We start from the raw sequence: 21,766 nt of genomic DNA on the forward strand, positions 1-21,766 counted from the left end.
TGAGAACAAGAGCTTGCTCAGAACAAACTGCAGGCAGAGGAGAGTGTGCTTCTCCGAACTGAAAGCTTTCTCATGATCTCAAACCACACCCGTGACTACTAACAGACTCCAACAAGGTCCCCCTGAAAGGTCAGACTCAGACAGAACTCTCCTTAACTCCATTTGATATTCTGAATTTTTTTGTGCTGCAGTAAGAAGAGAAGTCAGGTGAAAAAATGCTCTACTTTTACTCTGAAAATACTTTCTAGACAACAGTTCACTTGTTCCTGCTGTTTTGCCTTTATTGTATGTCATGGAGTATGACTGCAATGATACAATTTGTTCCTCTGGAAGAGATCATGCCAAACAAAAGGACTAAGATCTCAACTTGCTAATTAGCAGATACATTTGGAGAAGCCTTTTTTACTGCACCTGCCTTAAAGGAAGAGAAGAGCAGATGCTTGTTTTCAAGAAGGACGTAACAGCTTATGTAAGGACTGCTTCCCCCTTCCCCAAAATTCTTTCAGTCTAACAGATTCTCACAGTCAGTAATTAATCAAGGGCCACTCTGCTTTAGGAACGTATCAGTGGACAATCTGGAAAAAAAAATTTGAGTGGAATTGAAAGCGTTCACTGAATCAGCAGTAGCCTTGTTACACTGCGAAGCGCACTTCAGCTTCAGAGATGAAAACAAAGCTAAGGGTTACAAAGATTTCATTGGCTAGTGTGCATGCTACAGTTTCCACTTCCTCAGGTATTTGTCACCCTTAAACCAAATTCCCTGTCTAGACACACCTCCTTTAAAAGGTACCCTACTGCTGACAGGGAAATCAGGGATGGTTTGGACACTAAGATCCCCAGAGAGGATATGCGGGTGGTGGGGGGAAAAAAAAATTAGAAGTCTTCCAATAAGGAAAAGAATAAGAAAGGAACTAGAGGGGAAAGAAGCTTTACCATCTCTTCCAAGTTTTATTTTTAAAATGAATTAATTATAGAATAAGAAAACCCAGACACATTAACAATGTCTTAGAATTTAAACTCAGGGAAGCAGCAAATGTAAGCCTCATGATATTAAAAAATTGCCACTCTTATTCTAACCATATTTGCCATCCCAGGTTTAAGCAAAACTTTGGTATGCTGATTAACATCTATTTTAGCCCTTGGCAGCCCTCTACTGGACTACTTGCAGTAACACCATAGCAATCAAAGTTAGCAAGCAGAAGAGTGGAAAATCCCCGTTGCTGGATAGCTTTTTCATTCAGGATCTCAGTGAGCACACTGTCAAGAGGTAGCAATAAGCGCTAAAAAAACCCACAAGCTCATACCAAAAAAAAAATTACCGTCCAGAATTCTGCTTGAGCAACAAACTGTAATTTGCCATTTGCTGTCTCTAAATTGTGTCAGGAGTATTTTGTCCTCATGGGACAATTGAGGAAAACGTTTAAAGATGAACAATTGTGAATAGACTGCTGAACTGTAAAGTTGCAGATGCCAGATCTGTAGAAAAATTAATAAAGCCTATCTCAAGTAATTTCCTAAGGCCAGGCTTTGCAGATGCTTCCCTATGGTACATATGCCAGTGTGTTTCTCAATTTAGTTGTAGATATTTGTTTTTAATAGCACATGTCAGCATGCTGGGTGGTTAACTTATAATGTGTCACACAAAACAAGGACAAGCCTCCCAGTTAATCAAATACCAAAAAAGTGTCTCATGTCACCATTAACGATGCTTGGATCTGAGCCAAGTGGAATAAGTTTTAAAGCCAAGATCCTTCTGCTTTCCTCACAATCTTAGTTAGTGTGCTACGCTGAAGTTGCTGGAAGCATGGACATCAACAAATGTCCTCTTATATACTATCACAAGAGATCTTTTTAAGGACACCTGCAGTTACACCTCTCTTCTCCTCCACAAACAAGAAAGTCAGAAAATCCCCACAGCACATACCAGACCCCAAACTTGCCCTTTGGTTCCATATCGACTCACGCCATACTACAGGCTCTCCTCAGCTGCACAAAGCATCCTCCAATTTTTGATCTAGGGAATGGTCTAGAAGTTAACTTGAACTGGTTAAGTCCATGCTCCCTCCAGAAAGAGGCGATCCTTTTCTTTGGATACACTGCTGCTTTTGTGGCAGCATTCAAAAGTACGCAGCCACAGAGTGGGGCAAAACTAGTAACACGTGACCAGGGCCAAATGTAGAAATATTTCTTTCAGTGCCTGTGTGGGCACATACTACCTTAAAACAACAGCCATACTGCATTTTTAATATAGCTGATTTGGTTTATTGCTTGCAGATCTCACAAACAAGAGGTATTTCTTTACACGTTATAATGGAGATTTTTAGGCAGTATGTAGACTCTGTAAACATGACTTTGGTGCTTTGGTAATCTTTTTCAGTGTAAAGAACCAAGATCAATAGACCGGCAGCACTCGCCCACTTCCCTGATTAAACAAATCAAATATATTAAGCAAAAACAGCCCCCAAGATGCTAGGAACAAACTACTGCAATAAAGGTAGCATTAACATTGTCAAGCTATAAAATACAGGCCACACTCCAACAAACCTGGAGTTGCAATTTGCATTTCCCAGAGCCCCAAGCTTAACATACTGTAACAACACCATGTTAAATCTTGGTTTTGTCCACTAGCTTTTGGAGAGTACTGAGCACTGGGCACTTCATACAATCAGACTTAGCACTTTCTAACACTAAATACATACAAATTGTTTCAAATGATTTCACATAATTAGTTACATTTATCCCAACTCTGTATTAGAAAAACAGAGGGACTCTGTAGGGGGAAACTAACAAATAAATAAAAGCCAGAATGATCCCCCCCACCCTCACAAAAAAAAAAAAAAACACACACTAACACATAGCAGCCATTTACATAGGGTATATAAACAATCTTGGGCTTTGAACTTCTGCATAGGGTGCCAGAAAGACAAAGACACTAGATGCCAAGAGCAGTACCAGTTTCTCTTACAGTTTTAAACAGATGAATAGTTTTTTTTTGCTAAACAGCTCACACAGCTACATTATAAACTCTTTATCTCCTGCCTATCTCTTGAAAGCCTCTCACTTGTTCCAGGTGCTAGAAAATAAAATCTGTTACAGTTCAAGACTATTAATCCGTTCTTTCTATTGTAAGAAGATTCCAAGCCATTATTTTAAAAATCCCAGATCTGAAGACCCTCTCACAAACCACAAAAATATCATGGCCATTTTTATCATTAATTGCAAACTTAATTTAATACTTTATGAGGAAAAACACTGTTCCTTTATTTCCTTTTGGATATGATGGGAAAAGGATTTTTTTCATAATATAAGACCCCAAAATATAAAGTCACCTAAAACGTTTGCAGCAAGCGTATCTTACTTAATATTACACACTTCAGGCAATAATTGAAAAGGGTACTCATATTAGTGGCACAGAGAGGGCATAGCAAACCAATAGAAGTAAATATGAAACTTAGCCTTAGCTAAACTCCTTCTGACCGGGCAAAAGGTCAGCTGGATAGAAAAAGAGGACAGGTCCCCACAAATATGCCAAAGATGTCTGCTACAATAGCTTGAGAATCCTCCATACATCACAGGGAATGTGCATTTCCTTTCACTGTGATCAGAAAAATCAAATGAACAAAAGCTCATCCTTAAACTCATCCTTCAATTTATAAATAGCTTTGAAAATTAACCCACTCTTCAGAGTAAGATTGTTTTCGCGACCCAAAGTGATCAGTCCAGGACAGACAAGACTGATGCAATTGTGCAACTATACTGGCAGACTTTAAAAGCCAAGCAACTAGCTTTGGATCTCCTACAGTAGTCCAGTGCCTTGAATCTCAAACATTTAATTGAGCTGAGACAACAGCAACTGAACTCAGAGCTGCAAACCAGCTAACTGCTCTAGGTCTACAAAAGCTGGTGAAAGCAAAATTAAGGGGGAATTGACTCCTATATACAATGAAAAGCCACACAGAGAAGAGTAGGTTGTCTTCTAAGCTTTTGTTCATAGAAAGACGTTCGAAAGAGGAAGAGATGAAAGAACGCAGTCACTGGCTATGCTAGCATAAACAGTTCCCTTTTTAAGGGATTTTTGCTGGTGTCTGCACTTCATCAAACCACCCAACACCAGGTTCTAAAACCAACACACGCACGCATCCCCAGGAAAGAGCAGGAACATGAACTACACTTCAGCTTTGCAAGAGAAGCCTCTCAGTCTCTTCTATCTAAACAGAAGCGTCATCAGCAATTCCCCAAGAGAAACTCCTAAGCCATCAGGTATGTCAGATAGGTCAGAGTTCTACAGGCACTTTAAAAGGCTGGTTCATCTGTGCTAGGAGCACAGCTGTAGGATGGGAGAAAAAAAAAAAAACCTAACTAAAACAAATGCTGCAACAGTCAAGTGTAAGTTGTAAAAGGAAACTAGTTGTAAAGAAACCCACTCTGGTGATGGTCCTTCCTTAAAAAACAAGCCAGGCTGATTTTACTAGTTGCTCAAGTTGTTCACTAACAGCTGAAATAAAGATACGCAGCCAGGTCGAGACTATAGAGGTTTATGAAATAACTGGGCATTTCACTCAATTTTGAGGTAGCAATAATAACTTCATGTACCAACCTTATGATTTAATTGCCTGCTATATTACTTTGATAGTTTAGCAGTTTAAGATATCATCATTGTTAGCACACCGATTTCAGCCCTGACCTGGATTTACTGCATTGCTCATTCTTACTTAGTACTTCCGATTGTAGCTATACTAAGTCACATTTGCTAGCCCCTCACATCCCCATATGATGTCCATTAGGAATAAACACTTTCTTTTTCAGCTTTGGAAGTGGACTAATAACTGCAAGTTCAAAGATATATTGAAAAACTGTTGGCTGCATTTCTATATTAATAGTTTTGCCCCTCAAAATGAAAAATACACTGTAAGAATATGTTCTTGCATTCATATGTTTCTAGCAAACGTACAAATGGTGACAAACGTCTGCCACTTCAGTCGGGTAATACGATATGCTCGTGAAACAATTCTCGTAGTCCTGCAGTGCAAAACCCTATTGCCAGAATAAAACACATTCACCAATAATTGGTAAAGATGCATCCTCTGACAGAGGCTTCCCACTGGCTCTTCACATTTGGATGATGCGCATTATTTACAGCAACTGTACAAAGGCAAACAGTAAAACTACTGCTGCCCCCATCCTACGTGCAAACATCCCCAAGGAAAACCAGATGGTTATTGACTCACTTTGCACCATTATTATACTAACAAGATCCACTGATAAGAGGTTTCCCACACTTAAGTTACAAGAACCTTTCTTCTGGAATACGCCAGGCACTTGGAGGCTATTTATGCTGCCATTAACAGCATATGCTGTGCACACATACAACACTTACTGACAGAATGATTTGCAGGGCTCGAGGCAGGCTAGAGAAAAGGGATGCTGAGCTGTCAAAGTAACATCTCATTATATCATACAAGGACAGTGAAGAGGAAAGAATGGGGCAGAGGGAGAAGTTGAATAAAAACAATTTAAATTGCTTTCATGCTGTTTCTAGGAGACCATGGAATATAGTTGCTGAATGGAAGATGCACATGATCAGCAGCTGGTATACTGCAGCAGTAATACAGAGGGTGGGGGGGGGGGGGGAAGGGGAAGAGGGATACACACAGAAACTGGTCAGGTATTTTTCCAATTTCAGATTGGCGACTTCCCCCAGGGAACAAAATTATATAAAGTATGAGGAGGCCAAGACAAACACCGGAGAACTTAAACAACAGAGAATCTCAGCTTCCACTAAAATAGTAATAGTAATAAATGAAACAAAAGGAACAGAAACATGGTATTAAGAGTTGGATTGATGTCAAAGCATTTGCAACTCTAGTAGAAATACTCAAGTAGACTTTGCTTGGAAGATGGAGCTGACATTTCAGGGCATTTCTCTTTGCAGAAGCAAGAACTGTTTTGGCCAACAAAAGAGCATGGCTGCACAGAATCTGTACCTTAAAAGCAGACAGATGATAGTGAAATGTTGCTTTGCAGCTTCAGGCCATTTGGAGAAGATCAGGAAGTGTTTTCACGGATGAGAGGACAGGCCAGGTACATAAAGTTTCAGCTCCAAAGAACAGACAGCCTCATTGCTAATTTCTCTCTCTGCTGCTTTCTATTTTAAGTTCTCTGACAAGTCCAATCACCTTTTCATCAAAAAAGTCTGACAAGACATATATCAGGCAAAGTTTTATATTATTTATACATTGCTACCATATTTACTGCTTTAATTTTCCAAGTATGTTCTACCTCTACAAGTTGACAAAGTTATAATTTGTTTTTTAACAGTCCTCATTTATAAATAAGTACAGTCATTTTTGTTTTGGAGGCAAAAAAAAATTTTTTGCCTTTTAAGAGAAGGCAAAATAACTTGACCAGCACCACACAATAAGTCAACAACAGAGCTAGGAATAGATCATAGCTGTCCCAGTTCCCAGTCTTTTGCTTTAGGTATAAGACCACAGAACTGCATAGGTGAATCCAGGCCACAGAAGTTGCCAACTGGCCATTAGACAAAAAAAGCAGATCATTTAAAGAGCTCCTGTGTAGAAGAATTTGACTGTTGGACCTCACTAGGTAGCACACTGAAGAGAGTGATTTGACCTAGGATAGCATAGTTTTGCACTGCCAAACTCCCAGAGCTTCTTGAAGATACTGGTCTGGTAAACTACGCATGTATGAAAAAACAACACCAGAAAAAAACAACAATTTACAGTACAGAGTTAAACATCGCCTGGAAGCTGAGGTGCTATAAATGCACCAATTTCAAAGGTGTTTTCTTTGCAGTTATTTAGATATGGTCAGTTTTGGGACAAACATGAAGGACAACTTGCAATAAAAAGATGGAAAACATGGTGCAGCTCATGTTTGCAGCGTTTAAATCTTGGAACGGCACTTAAAGTAACAAACATTTGGTCCATCAATAAAAATTCATCTCCAATGGAGACAGTTCTCTGTCAAGAATACTGTAAGCAAAGTAATCTGGGAAAATGCCACAAGTTCATCAAACTTGGATCTTTCTATAAAAATTTACCCCTTTAACAAAGTTAGACACCATGGGCTTGAACTGGATGTCTCATATCTCAGAGGAGGTGCCTAAACAGGCACGTTCTTCTTTGCTGGCTTCAAGGTTATGCTGTGTTCTTACAAAGCAATGATGCAACATCATCCCAATATGAAAAGTCAAATTAGTCTCAGAAATTTCAAACAGGGAAACGAGCTCTCACCTCTTCAAACACACAGTAGTCCTGAATTGAGACACAGCTGTACTTTTTTTTTTTTTTTTTGCAAGTTAGATCTGAAGAGATGGTACATGTAGGTAATATACTTGCATCCAAAGTCAATCCTGTATGAGTGATCCATAAAGTTCTCAGACAACTTGGATCAGTAATACTCAAACTGTGCACGCAGAGTCCTAACGTTTCCCACATAGGCATGCAATCTACTTTTATCTTGCAGAAGATATAAAACACCAGAAAAGGCTATATGCCTCCATGGAGGCAGATTATAAGACAAAGACAAGACACTGTTCTAAACCGGTGCAAATCATCTGATTTACAGTAACTATGCATGCTCTTTACCCACAGCAAATGTAAAACAATTTGAATTAGGAACACGACAGTCATTGGGAAAGCAAATTCCCCAAGATTTGTTATATACTCCAAACTTGATAAGACCCATTGCTTTTTAATAAAATGTTACTCCACAAGGTCCAATCAGTCTCCAACAAAGACGGAACATCTCCGCTAGGACTGAAGCCTGCAGAAGAGATAGTACAGATGGTTCAGACACAAGGCTCATGCTCATTGCCAAACTGGTCATAGCTGGGCAGCCAATAAAATTTGAATGATTATTACTTAAAGAACTTGGAAGAGAGCACCTGGTTTGTAAAATCCCACGAGCGGCTACTGCTATTAACCAATGACGCAGCTTTGCAACCAGATCACACCAACCAGCACTAGGCTCTAGCACACTCGATGTTAATTAGCTATGTAGTGGCACAAGGAACTACAGGGACATGCCACTATCTGCCAAGGACGCATTCCAGAAATGCACAAAAGTTAGCAATTTGCCAGAGCAAAGTTATTTTTCCCAGAAGAACTGACGCAACAGATGAGGAACGTATAAAAAGACTTCAGAAATATACTTTAAATACATAGGGATAGTATGTATGGTGTGGAGGATGTAGAGGCAGGAGCAAGGTCAAGGTCACAAAGGTTATCACATAGAGAAGATCAGGGTCTAGGTCATTAAGGAGAGGAGAGGCTGGCTTTTTAGAACAGATCATATTACAGAAGATCTGATCAGATTTCATCGCCATCATCTTCCTCTGATGATTCAGGGGTGAGGGACAGAAAAGCAGGGTGATAATAGGTAACAGTGCACTGTATCAAATGATCAGTAACAGAACTCAAACAATGAGTGGAGAAGCAACATAAATATATATTTACACACACACACTCTGTATGTGTGTATATACATACAAAGACACTATAGCCATGCAATAGCAAATACTTGAGAACACACAGTATCTACTTGACTCAAAGTAGTTCAGTGTTCAGACATGCTGCACCACAGATCAGCAGTGACAAACCTCTTGTAAAGGCAAAGGTGCTCCATACATTTAACACATACTTCCTCCCATCCAGAGATCATTGCCCTTCACTGTTGGATAGCGATAACTCAGCTGCACACACATAACCTTCTTTGTAAAGTGTTAAAGAACACGAGGTTGAGCAGTGCACCAAATGCTAATTACTACTGTTCCCCCCCGTCCCCCCTCCTCCTTTTTTTTTTTTTTTTTTTAAAGGAACGAAAGAGGATGTGAACAAGATCAAAGACAGGGGAGACTGGGCTAAGGGATGAGGAGGGGGAAGAAAGTGAAAAAAAGCAAATTGGACAGATGGATCACGAAGTTAAGTGATAAAATATCATTAGGGAATAAATAAGCTTCTTATGGTAGGAAAGTATGGAAAGCTAACCTTGTCATATCACAAAGTAGCTTATGGGAAAGGAATTGTAGGTTTAAATACTTTTTCTTGTTCACTTGGATGTGTACACAAGATGTGAAATCTATGTTTTATATAATTAGAGCCTATTAAAATATTCTTAACGGGGTTGCCTTTTGAAAACCAGAATTAGCCAAGAGTTTAGGCAACTATGATATTCTCAAGTATGCAGCGCCCTCAGGTGTCCATAGGAGAACTACTTAACAATTCCTTTAAACAAAGTTTGGAGGAAGTATTTGCTCTCAACTTTTCATAACATTTAATTCTGCAGGTATGACACACCTCTTCATTTACTGCTACAGTCTTGGCCTCCACTGACCATCCATTGCTTTGCACATCGTTTGCATCTTCCTCCATTTCAAGAAAGAGCACAGCACAACAATGCCATTAACAATAATGTATCATCATTATAAATAAAAAAGCCTTTTGACATCTAATGCCACTTACAGTATAACAGCTGCAATTTTTACTCATCTAACCTGTTGACTTCTTTTAATATCAAAAGTCAACTTTGACAGCAGATAAAACAAGTGGATTCAGGTTAAATACAAATACTTCTAACAGTTACCTTTTGGGATTTCCTAGCTAATGCTGCACCCCCACCCCTTAAGAAAAAAAAAACACACCTTTCACCTCTCAAATACCGGCAGGCTGCCAGACAGCACCAAAAAGCAGTTTGCTATACTATAGCTCTTATTCCCCTTGCGTACACTTATTCAAGAGTTACGTACACAATGAACTTGTTAAATTGTCCCTTTTTTTGTAGAAGGCCATGCTGCAATGTTAGTAAATAACATGACAATCCCTGAAAGGTAACCTTTTTATTACTGCAATATTTATATAGCTTCTAATTCTAATGACTGCTTCTAATTCCCCTCCTTTCAGGAGGGGAGTAAATATACAGTACAAGCTAGAAACTGAAGTCCCTATGATGCAATCCGGTGAAAAAGTGGATTGTGCTAAAAACAACAGAGACTCTGGAGAGCTTTCCATCCCTTATGTGCTCATTACCACCAAGGCAAGCCAATATAGTCTCCAGTTCATAGATCCCAGGAAACAAGAGCGTTGCACTTAAGACAACATGATTTGTTTATTTATTTCAAAGCATTTGATTTAACTAGAAAAACGCTATCAAGAGAAACTAGAATGTAGTAAAAGGCAACAAGGAGTTCGAGCTTAATGGCATTTCCTATTAAAAGGACTTCAGACATCTATTTCTATCACAGGCTGTTTGTAATCACTCCTGCAACTACACAATCTTCATAATAATTCCAGTTGGTCTGTGTTGGTAGACAGCAGCTTCTAAGTAAGATTCCCACTACTCAGTGCCACTAATACACAGAGCCAGTTGTAATTTTAGCATAATCCTGAAGGCTATCAGCAACAGTTTTTTTACCTCTTCCTCCCAAGAAGAAACTAATTTGAGTTGTGCTCTCAATATCCCTTCTGTTTTGCTACTCTTGAAAACATCGCAAATCAAAAAAGTAGGGACTGAGCTCAGATTTTAAAAGAGCTCACAGTATCTATAGCTTAACCAGATAGTCTCAGCTGTCAACATTCTTTTTCTTAACACTAACAAAGTAGGCATATCTGAAAACTGCATTTCTCACAGACCTCCCAACCATTCACACAAGCAGAATATTAACACTGACATTTTCCATCATCCTTCAACCCAGCAGCATTACAGGCAGAAGCAAACATTTTGATTTAAAAAAACAACAAACAAAAAACAAACACAAAACTTGGGTTTGCCAAAATTTTAGGTCACGTTACCAAAAAAAAACCAAAAAAACAAAAAAAACACACACCCTTTTGATTAAGAAATTCAAAGCCAAAAATCTAAGCTGCTTCTTGGTAAACTGATGAGAAGATGATCTCCTGCATTTTACATTTCCGGATTTGATTTTGAGGCTCATGTAATCACCAGCTCAGCCCAGTGACCAGAATGCTTACCTCAACAATGCATTGCCGTTACATGCTGATTTCGCATGACTATTATTTTCAAAGAAAGGAATCAAAATTCTATCCTGTGTGTACATATACAGTAAATCCTGACTCTTCCACATGTATTTCTGCTTTTCACTTACCTCTATACACTGTATTTGCCAACAAAGAATCAGAGTATATGGAATGGCAGAGCAGGGAACTAGAACTTCATGAGAAAACTCTAACAGAATGCTGAACAAGAAGGGAAGGAGCAGCAAATACATAAAACACTATTTGGTTCATATTCCCTTTAAGAATGGCTGTTAGTATAAAAGCTATACCAAGAATAGATTCTTCTCTTAAAGAAAAAATATGAGCCACATTTATGTTCCCCAGTGACACAACATGGCATTTTACTAGCAAGTTGCTAGTAAGAATCTCAGTGCTCCGGCTTGTTTAAGACGTCCAAAGAGATTATGAGTAATTGTGTTGTAAAAGTCACTGAATTGGAGACAAAGCTCAAAACATACCACACTGCAACGTGGTACTTCTATTTAGAAGAAAGCAACGCCTACTTTGTTGCATATATATATATATATATATATATATATATGCGCAATGTCTGCAACATTTGCACAGTGGGCAAAAATTTGTTCCCTGTATAAATCCAGAGTACATCACTGCAAATAAGGTTTTTAATTAAAATTGGCATTGCTGAGCCTCCTGCTGACTGATAGCCTCTCACTACCTCCTCCTCAGATGGCTAAACCAGCTTCCAAGAGATATGGCAGAAAGAAACAAAAATCACTAGCATGCCTGGATTTGACAAGTCTCTGCCGGGGATGATTTCAACAGCAGGGTACTGCAGAGAGAGGTAAGGAGAGAGAGTAGATAACTATTTAGGAAATCTTCCCTAATGATTGCTCAGAACATCACAAACAAGACAGTACAGGTGGCGTTTTATTCCCAGGCCTGCAGACAGGATGATCAGGCAGGACAATTTTAATTAGAAGCCATATTGTTAAGCAGAACGCAGAACAATGTTTGCACCTCAGCGGGTGAAGCTTTCTTAAAATACAAAGTAGTCTTGGGAGTTGACCAAGCCTCTTTCTGGGAGGTTGGCTCACTTGTCAACCCTGATCTATATCCCCCAGAAGAAAAGGTCGAGGTAGGCTCCCAAGTCCAAAAAACAAACAAAAATTTCTTACTTCCATGGCCAGAACACTTCTCCCCATTTTACCAATTTACACAGAGGAGCTTATACTGACTGCTAGTATTGTACCTTCAGGAGGCTCTTCCTGCAGATGAGGGGGCAGTTCTTCACTGGTTGTCTCAGTTTCATCTTCCACCATCTGTGTTTCTAAGCTAGGTCCCTGTAGAACAGAACAGCAAAGAGGAGGTAAATTGGAGAAAGTTCAGAAAGGAACCACAAAAAATAATTAAAAGATTAGACAATATACCAGACAGTAAGGACACAAGGAGCTCACTTTAGTTGATGAAAAAGAAAGCTGCTGGGAGATTTATTTGCAGTCTAATTATGTACAGGAAGAAGGAAAAAGAGATTGATAAGAGGATTGTTCCAGCTAACAAGCAAAGGTATGAGCGCCCAAGTGGACTCAAAACAGGAACACTTCTAAAAAAAACAGGAACATTTCTAAAACACATAATGCAATAATCATTTCAAATCCCATTTGCTAAGGGTTGTGGCAGATTCTCCACCACTTGGAATTTTCAGGAAAAAAAATTCAATCTTTGATTTAGAAGGATTTATCCATGTCTTACCAAGACTGGATTCCAAAATGTTTGTAGCCTGTCTGATACAGAAGGAGATCAATATGGGTTACACAAATGGTCCCACACCTCACTTTACATATGTGCAAGCAAGACTTAAAATAGGAAATTATTTTCAGAGGAAGACAAAGCAACCTTATTTACAGTCTCCTAAGCCATTCAAGTCTGTTGACCACAGTTTTCCCCTATCAGTCACATTTGTACCTGCTTATATATAAAAGGTGCTAAATTAACTTCCACTTAAGAGCTACTAGATTTCCCTCCAAAGTTTTACAATTCCACTTTCCAGCCTTCAGGACCTTGGCAACAGCCTGCAACATTGCTGATATGTAAGGATGTGAGCAGAGTTAACCTTGTAAACTTAGAGAGCACTAACTTTTACTTAAGGCTGAGAACTCACTTTACATACACAACCTTTTCATGACTTGAGGAGCCATAAAAGTATAGTTGCTTTTTCAACAAACAAATAATGCCCTTAATCTTTTTTTAAAGTAATGGTAGAGTGAACATTGGGTGTAGTTTAAAAATAAAATTTAATCACAATTTTCTTCATTGGAAGCATTAATGCAGTCAAAAGTGAAATCAGAATTTTAGCCCTCATTAGGAACAAGGCTCTTGTGCACTTTTAAAAACAGCAATGAGCTTGTAGTCTGGACTATCAGAAAACGCACATCAGCATACGCAGCTGGAAGGTTACGGAAGCCGGTATAAACACCAGTACATCAAAAGCTTGCAAGATTTTACTATTCAAACTCAAGAGGAAAAAGGGATAACATTAAAGCTGCAGTATTTGTTTTCCAATCCTGCAGCTGCAAAGGTCCCCCCCGCAACACTGCATACTTTGCAAATTATAAACAGTAACACACTTTTTATTCCTCCCTTCACAGAAATAGCTTATATTTCCATTCATTTCCCATTATTTCAACAGAACAGACATGAAAACTGGAAGTACTACCACATTATTTTCAAGAGTCTGATAGCTAAGAAAAACAACAGACAGGCGAAATGTAAGAGTCTACTACATTAGCACCACTGTTGTAACCTTGACGGCTGCCATCCTTGACTGTGCAAGCTTTATCTATGGAATCAACACTGAATGAATATTTCTCCACATTTAAAAACACCTAGTATCCACATCTTCCAGCTTTGCTCAACAAATTATTCAAACATTAAGTCATCCCTAGTAGTAGCTATCATGGAAAATTATATATATATATACACACACACACACACACAGTCACCACAGACTACAGATAAGTTAAGTATTTTTTCCTGACAGTCCCATCAAAAATTTAACCCAGGAGTCAGCTATCAGCACTGAGGTCTAATCATCTCCTCACTTCACTGAAATAACACAATCTAGATTTTAAGAACGCGTCAACATGTCTAGATAGGAGCAATAAGTTGAATATAGAGTATGTTTCTCTATATAAGTATAAACATGTAGGTAGTTTCTGCATCAGTCACATATAGCGTATTTCTATACTTTTTTCTTATCTACTAACATTGCAGAGAGAAAGGAGATGAGGCTACAGCAGTTTACCAAAACAAAGTACATTTTCACATAAATGATCTAGACATGCAAGACATAAGGTACCAATATTTGTATTACAAACATTCTAAACCACAATCTAAACTATAAGCGATCTCCTAACTCTTTGTCTCTACTTTCCTTTATCGCAGGAAAGCCTAGATAGATATTTAGAATGCACGTGACGTTTGGATAGTCAGGGACTAATACAGTTACTCTTTGTCTCCATGTGATCTTCAACACTCATTTTGATTTCCCTCAGTTTTTATTGCCTCCAATAAATATAACTTGATTTAGCCTAACAAATAGTATATAAAATCTGTTTATCAAGCTGTCTTCCTTGTATAATTAGTATCCTCCTCTTGCCCCAACCCCTACTTAACAGCAGCACCTGAGAAAGAGTAGAATCACTGCTGTTATCTACCTCCATGTTACACATCTTGAAAGAAAAACAGCTTCTAAGACAGGCAGATCTTAGCTTTGTACACCCGTACCGGTTAGGACGACATAGATTGTGTCAAGTCACAAATTAAGCTTAGAGTACTTCCAGCGTCGGTGTAACTTAACCAGCTAGATGTTTTGCTGGTGTTCAGGTGTATAACTGTACTAAATAGCAGTCTATTTAAGCTATGGCTATCCCTTCTTAATACCCCGAACTCAACAGCCTTTAACTAAAAAATGAAGAGATAAAGATATGTAGATGATATAGTGTCAGCTTAGGCAGTACCAGTTTGTGTATCCAAGAGAAACTTACCCAAAGTACTGTGAGATTTGGCAGATTAGCTAGCGGTTTGCAAGACCTAGCCTAAAAAAAGACAATATTAATGGTTTAAAAAAAAAAAAAAAGACACACACACACACAGCAAGAGGACCCATCCCACACAATGCAAAGCTTAAGTCCATATCAATTACTTGCTGCCTGATGAGATGTTCCGACTTCTAGGACTAAGGAAAAAGCAGACATGCTCATTTTTTGAAGAACCCTTCCCCATACAAATTTAATGCCCTAAAGATCATTAGTATAGCAATAAAATTAACTAGCTAAGAACAAGGCTCTTTAACATGATCATTTAAAGCTATTAGCCACAGGCTACCATGAAAAACACCACTTTTTCCTTCTTCAAAGAAAAAAGCTAGTAGTCTCACTTTGATTCTATAAGACAAACCTGCTTAGCGTTTTATCCTGATAACAATCTAAGATAGTGATGTTCCTTTGATGTATAGCTGCTGTCATTTACGCAAACACAAAGAAGATAAAAAGTCACTCCCTTTTAGTAGCATTTTCCACCTTTTTCCTTATGCATGAACCACCCAGTGTTGAGAAAACAACAATACGGCTCTCCAGCCAAGTGGATATCATTCACAATATTTATCCTGAAATAAAGATTTGTCCTAGCTGATACTCAATTTTAGGCCTAAACTAGTATTAACAAATCCAGTTTGGAGCAAGACAGAGCCCCCTACAGAAGGCGATGGCCGAGCGCATCTTTGCTATCACTTGTTTTTCTTCAGATAAGAACTTTAACATTTGCTGGCGGATTTCCACAGAAGAAAAATACGCAATTCCAGAGAATTACAGTTAGAGAACATTCTTAATATCTAACAGAGATGACCAGAATTTTTGAAGGGAGTTTTTACACTACTGAGGAAAACAAACAAGAAACCAAAACCAAAGGAAAATCACACACAATTTCATCACAACACAGCATATTTTGAACTATATTTGGTATGTATTTTGTACCTTATATAAAATTTATTCCCAAGAACAATGAAAAAACTGATTACCAAATTTTGTCATTTCAAGTTTTTATATTAAAAATTGAAAACACAGTCTAGATTGAAGTGGCATTTCAAGTAACAACAAACTTAACTTTTCTAGGAATTCTCTTTTGCAATCTTGAAATCCTGAGATCTCTTACTTCCTAAAATGAAGTTGGAAACATTTTCTATAGCACAAACTCAAGTTCTTATCTCATTACTAGCTTATCACCCTACATAGGAAGCTGCTAGGAAAAGTAATTCATCAGACTTGAGCATATCAGTTTCATCATTGTTACCAGCAAATAAGCATGCATTGCATTACTACTGCATTTCACTAAGTAATTAAAATGTCAAACTGTTAACAGTAGATGAGATACTAGTTGTAGCATCTAGCATCCCTATCTAGAAGGAATAGTTAGGGTTCTCAAACCTTGACAGACTTTATTAACAAAATCATAGCGCCTCTTTACAATGGCTTTGTATCTTAGATTAGCAGGCCGATGGCTTTTGCATCTGCTAAGTTCAGTTCCCCACGTCTGCTGGGAGCTTGGTAACATAACCATCAATATCTAGTAAAGATACCCACAGTTCTGGCAGCAGGGTAATCTAGAGCAATCAAAACAAATCCTCAAGATTGTCTTCCAGGAAGATTTATAATCAAGTTAAAGTGGTTAGTCTCAACTTGTCTTGGTTAGTATTTCAAGAATGAGGCACCAGTGAAGTCTGATTTTTCATTCTTAAGACGACAGACAAATAGGGGAATCTGATCAGATATACACAACTGACTATATTAACAAGTTGCACATAAACCATCACGCAGTGTCCAGCAATTCCGTAATCAAGTCCTCTTGATCTCCAACTACGGCAGAAGCAATACGCTCAGATGTTGCCTTTGCTTTGATGTCCCCTCTAAAAGCATCCAGGAAGCAGGAAAAACGTATAGACAGTTTTAGAAACATTGCCAAGTTATTAAATGCATGATAGTCCTTCAATTATTTAGGGTTCGTACAATCTTTTTAATTGAATATGTGGTCCTATTCCTCACCACAGCAACTGAAGCATAAAGTTATACACGTACTATTAAAGGAATACTCAGGTTATGGCATATAACAGAAGAACATCTGACTGAAAAGCAGCTCTGGCGTCTCCAGAGACAGACCCTGCTCTCATAAGCAAGCACATCAGTTCTTTTGAGAAACTAGTGAGTTTCTGGATACAAGCACTATTAACGATTCAGTGGCGATTTTTACAGGTCATATTTAAGAACAAGATCTAAGCTGACCATAAACAAGTCAATTCAAGTAGAGGCAACAGCACCCTTCCAAACTGAAGCCTATGCCTGTGCCAATACTAAGGCAGCTTGGCCTGTCCCTCCTAACAGCTTCAATGAACCACAAAGATGCTGAAGAGCTTTGCACAAACACACTAAAGGATGACAAAGGTCAAGAGAGAAAACCTACAGGGATTCTCACAGAAACTGCCTGAGGAACCTAATAACCTATGTTCTGATCACACCATGTTACTACTGACCTTACAATGCAGTCTAACTCAAATACTGTGGGCTGCTGTGAGCTGCTAAATTAGTGCTCATTGGCTGCCTTAAACTGTGTTTCAGAGAAGGCTAAGTATTTATGGATGAAGAGTCTGCCACTATTCAAGGGAAACCAAACCAAACAAGCGACAAACTGGAGAGTAATCACCTACAACCATTTAAGACCTACCCTACATGTTTTCTCTTGGGATATAACACTTTTCAGTATAATTCTGACCAGGAGTTCAGCGTTATGCCTGTGTTTTCAGTGTACTGAAAAACTGTGCATTTTACTAGTGCTGTAATAAGTCCATACATGACAGGAAACAAGAAGGTTCCCATCCAGTGATAGGCAGTATTTTCTGCAAGGTATCAAGCTATAATTAAGACAAAAACACCAAGAGCTGTCTTTAACACCATATTTATATTAATAAAGTTTTCAGCATAGTCTTTTCTGCATCTTCCTGAATAGACATGTACTGTAAGAGACCTGTAAGAGTTTAGAACACACCCTAGGCACCTCTGACTGTGCGATCAAAGTCCAGTCCTGCTTTTGGAAAACAAGATCATGAAGAGTCTACTTTATCTGCAGTGTATTAAATATTCAAAAAAAACCCATATAGTTTAGAAACAATCCCAACAGTAGGCAACCATTATTGGCCCATTTGCACATTAGTTAACAGTGACACGAGGCTGGCACTGCAATGCCCAAATGGATGAGTCAATGCTGGAAATGGCTAAGCTTGCTAAAGACTCCCCATATACAAGCCTGAAAGTGAAGACACTGCTTTTAGGTCTTTTAGACTCTGCTTTTGTACTTACATTACACTAATCATGGTATATAATCTTAAATTGAGATTAAGACTGTCTATTGACTCTTGACTAGGCCAAGATTAGGCTGATAGCCAAAAAAACAACAAAATAAAAGTCCAATCAAGTCAAATCAAAGATCATTTTTCAGGGGGGTGGACTTTTTATTACTGGAATTAAATTAATCAAATCACTTGAAGTTTCTTTCAATTTATGACTACTAATGATAAAACAACTTTACTGCTGCACTGTTGTTCCCAAATCAAGGAGAGGCACATATCTTATGAATCTGTTCCTTCTTCCCATTCCTACTCAACCTCTAGAAATGGAGCATTTAAAAAAAAAAAAAAGTCACACACAGAAATAACCCCTCTTCTCCACTACACTGAATTTTATCTGGAATCATTTCCTCATTTCAGAACAGAAACTGCAGGTATTTAAAGCCCACAGTCATGACTTCTGCAGCAGCTTGAAAACTGAAATATTAAACTACTCTTTGAAATTATTCTAGACTCCTCATGAAACTCCAGCTTTAGCTGGACAACTTCCCTAGGCAATTTCTGTTAGAAAGGGTATTTATTTCCCAACCTAGATCTTCATATTTCCATGCTTGTTCCTGAATACTTAACTCCAGTTTTTCCTTTCTTTGATATTTATCACCACATTCTCCTTTATCCTGCTTTTGAGCCTAAACTCACTTCCTTCACTGTTTGAGTCTGCCTTCTTCCTAGTAAAGCCTCCCCTTGAGAACTCGCAAGGTCTTATCTCCTACTTAAAGCCTATCTAAAGCTACAACTGCCAGCCTAAGTCACCTGTCCTCAGTCCTGCCCAATGCCGATTTCAGCTCTTTGTACGTAGACACAATTCCAATAAAGCCATTTTGCAGAGGAAAACTACTGACAGCACAGACTTCACCTCTCCACATCTGTGATTTCACTGGTAAGCTTTCACAGCACAGGTCCAACACCTTTTTCGTATATTGACAAACACATGGCAAACAATAGCTACAAAGTAAAGATTCACCTCTAAAGCATTACAAGACCCAGTAAGTCTGTGAGAAGAAAAGGTGGAGTAATCCTTAAATATAGGACAGTTTGATAAGTACTTTGGGAATCAACAATGGTATTTTTAAAGTATCAATAATAAAAGCATTGACTTTTTTTGCATTATGTTTAAATAATTTATTTCATGCCCACAAAACAACCGTTTCCGGCACATTGGTGTACTTAGTCTCTTCTTACAACCACAAGATCCCAGCTCTTCTTGTCCCAGGTCTCTTTCCTCCAAGTGGGCAAAGGATGGTACAGTTATGATTAGGCCGAATTCATGCCAAATGTTTGTCAGATGCAGTAATGTAACAGCCGAGCTTCATCAGGTTTTCTTACAATGACATCGTTAATGACAGTATTAACGTGGGGTCTCTCCTCTATCCAGCCACTGACTGATATGAAGTTCCTCAGAATTTATCTTTGAGATTTCTTGTTTAACCAGATTAAATTATCTCATCTTTCATATTTGATAGTAGCTTTGGTTCAGAATGTCCTTTTTGCTTCCACAGAATTACATAAAGCCTCAATTCCTATAAAAACGAAGTTAAAAAAAAATCAAAAGAGACAAAAGACCAACCCTCCCTTCCTCACAAAACAGTTTTGGCACAGACACTGGTATAGTTCAACTGGAAGTCTCCCTTTCTCAGGCAGTTGAGGGTCTATTGGTACTTGTTTTCAGCTAAAGCACATAACCACCCAACATTACCCAGCATCTCCTTATACGTACTTTAGCGCTCAGATAACCGCTCTCAAATAGCAGAAAGAAGCTTAAAACTATTACTGCACCTTTGTTACACAGGTATCTGTTGTAACTGCAGGTTTTACCTTGGCAATGAATTTTCAGTAGATTCTGGATTTGAGACAGCTTCATTTAATATTTTCTAAATACAATAGGAAAGTTCCACTGAATCAGCCAGCACTATTGAGTGCATGCCAATACCTCAGGGGTTTCCAAAGTCAGCTGGGGTTTTTTTTCTTCTTTTTTTTTTTGGGGGGGGGGAGGGGGGAGAAGGGGACTGGGGAAGGGGGTAGAGGAGAACAAAAAGTGATCTGTAACCACAAGCCTACATGAAAACAAAAAAAAAAAAGCCACATTTAAGAAAGCTTCTTGATGGATGTTTTGCTTTTAATTTAGCAAAACAAGATTATCTCAAAATGAGAGCTTTTGTGGCAGGTTTCAGCCCAAGGGGGATTAGTGTTGTAGCTACAAATCCCTTAGAACACTGAAGAAGAGTTCAGAAGTAGAAGTGCTGAGGATACGCGTGTGAAGTTACAACACTTCGCTGCTAGTATGCTACAAGAAAGAAAAGTTACTTAGATTAATTATGTGCTCTTCTACATTTGGCAAACACATTAAGGAGGCTATGAACTAACTATACTTAATTTTGTCTTGACCATGGGACTGAACATGCTTGCAGAGAAAAAAAGGCAACATGAGCAAGTTTTAATGTTGCAAAGTCCAAATTAAGATCAACTTCCATTGCTCTTAACAAGAGTCAAATCCTGTTCTACAGTAAAAATAAAACTTCAGACTCGGTAATCCTAATTAGGGTTTACTCGGCATAAGTAACTTCAACAGCACTAGCAATACCACAGTCTATTCTCCATTCAGAAAGCCACAAAACAGTCTGTTTTATACTTCACTTTTATACTCATACTTTTATGGGGCAGAGAGCATTGTTTATACAGCAAAAAACAATATAATCTACTCAGTGACAGTTCAGATGGCTTTGCACTTTTGAACTAATTATTGTATTTAATTGCCTTGATCAACATTTCTTTTCCATTCTGAATTACAAAATCGATATATTTAGCCTCCATTTTGACAACTGACAGAGATGAACAATCCTGAGGCAATGCAATTTAATGTCATATCCAAGGAAGGGGTCTTTATTTCATAGTCTCTAAATCTCTGAATTATGTACAGCAGCAGCAGCATATAAGACATAACCTGCATCTTTTAACAGATCAATAATCAGTGAAACTCATAGCAACGCCAAAAAAGCAGCAATCTGTATATTCTTGACAATTAACAGTGTTCCAACCAATATGTAAAGATCAGTTCCCGCCAGATAAGTGAGACCACTTTTTTGCTGAATTACTAAATTAGTCTAAATTCATGATAGCACAGAAATTTTTTTCCCCCCCTTCCAAAAGACTTCATTTGATATATATTTAATCTGGCCCAAAGACAATGCTTGCCACTCAGAGCAAGTTAAAAATTGTAACAATCAAAAGCATACTATGTGGCACTATAATGGCTGGAAATTTACCCAGGCTGACTTATTGTCAGGTCTGGTTTAAGTTAACACCTTCACAATGAAGAGAA

At 38.3% G+C, this 21,766-nt stretch overlaps 1 protein-coding gene across 1 annotated transcript in view; it reads right to left on the bottom strand.

The window, feature by feature from the left end:
• LOC104150379 (transmembrane protein 263-like) overlaps positions 1-21,766 on the bottom strand; it is a 202,571-nt gene that overhangs the window by 173,690 nt on the left and 7,115 nt on the right. The window contains exon 2 of the mRNA XM_068945875.1: positions 12,247-12,337. Coding sequence (XP_068801976.1) covers positions 12,247-12,337 — 91 coding nt within the window. The remainder of the gene's footprint in view (positions 1-12,246; positions 12,338-21,766) is intronic.

This window comes from Struthio camelus, chromosome 5, assembly GCF_040807025.1.
Source record: "Struthio camelus isolate bStrCam1 chromosome 5, bStrCam1.hap1, whole genome shotgun sequence".
In the NCBI taxonomy this organism is placed as follows: Eukaryota; Metazoa; Chordata; class Aves; order Struthioniformes; family Struthionidae; genus Struthio; species Struthio camelus.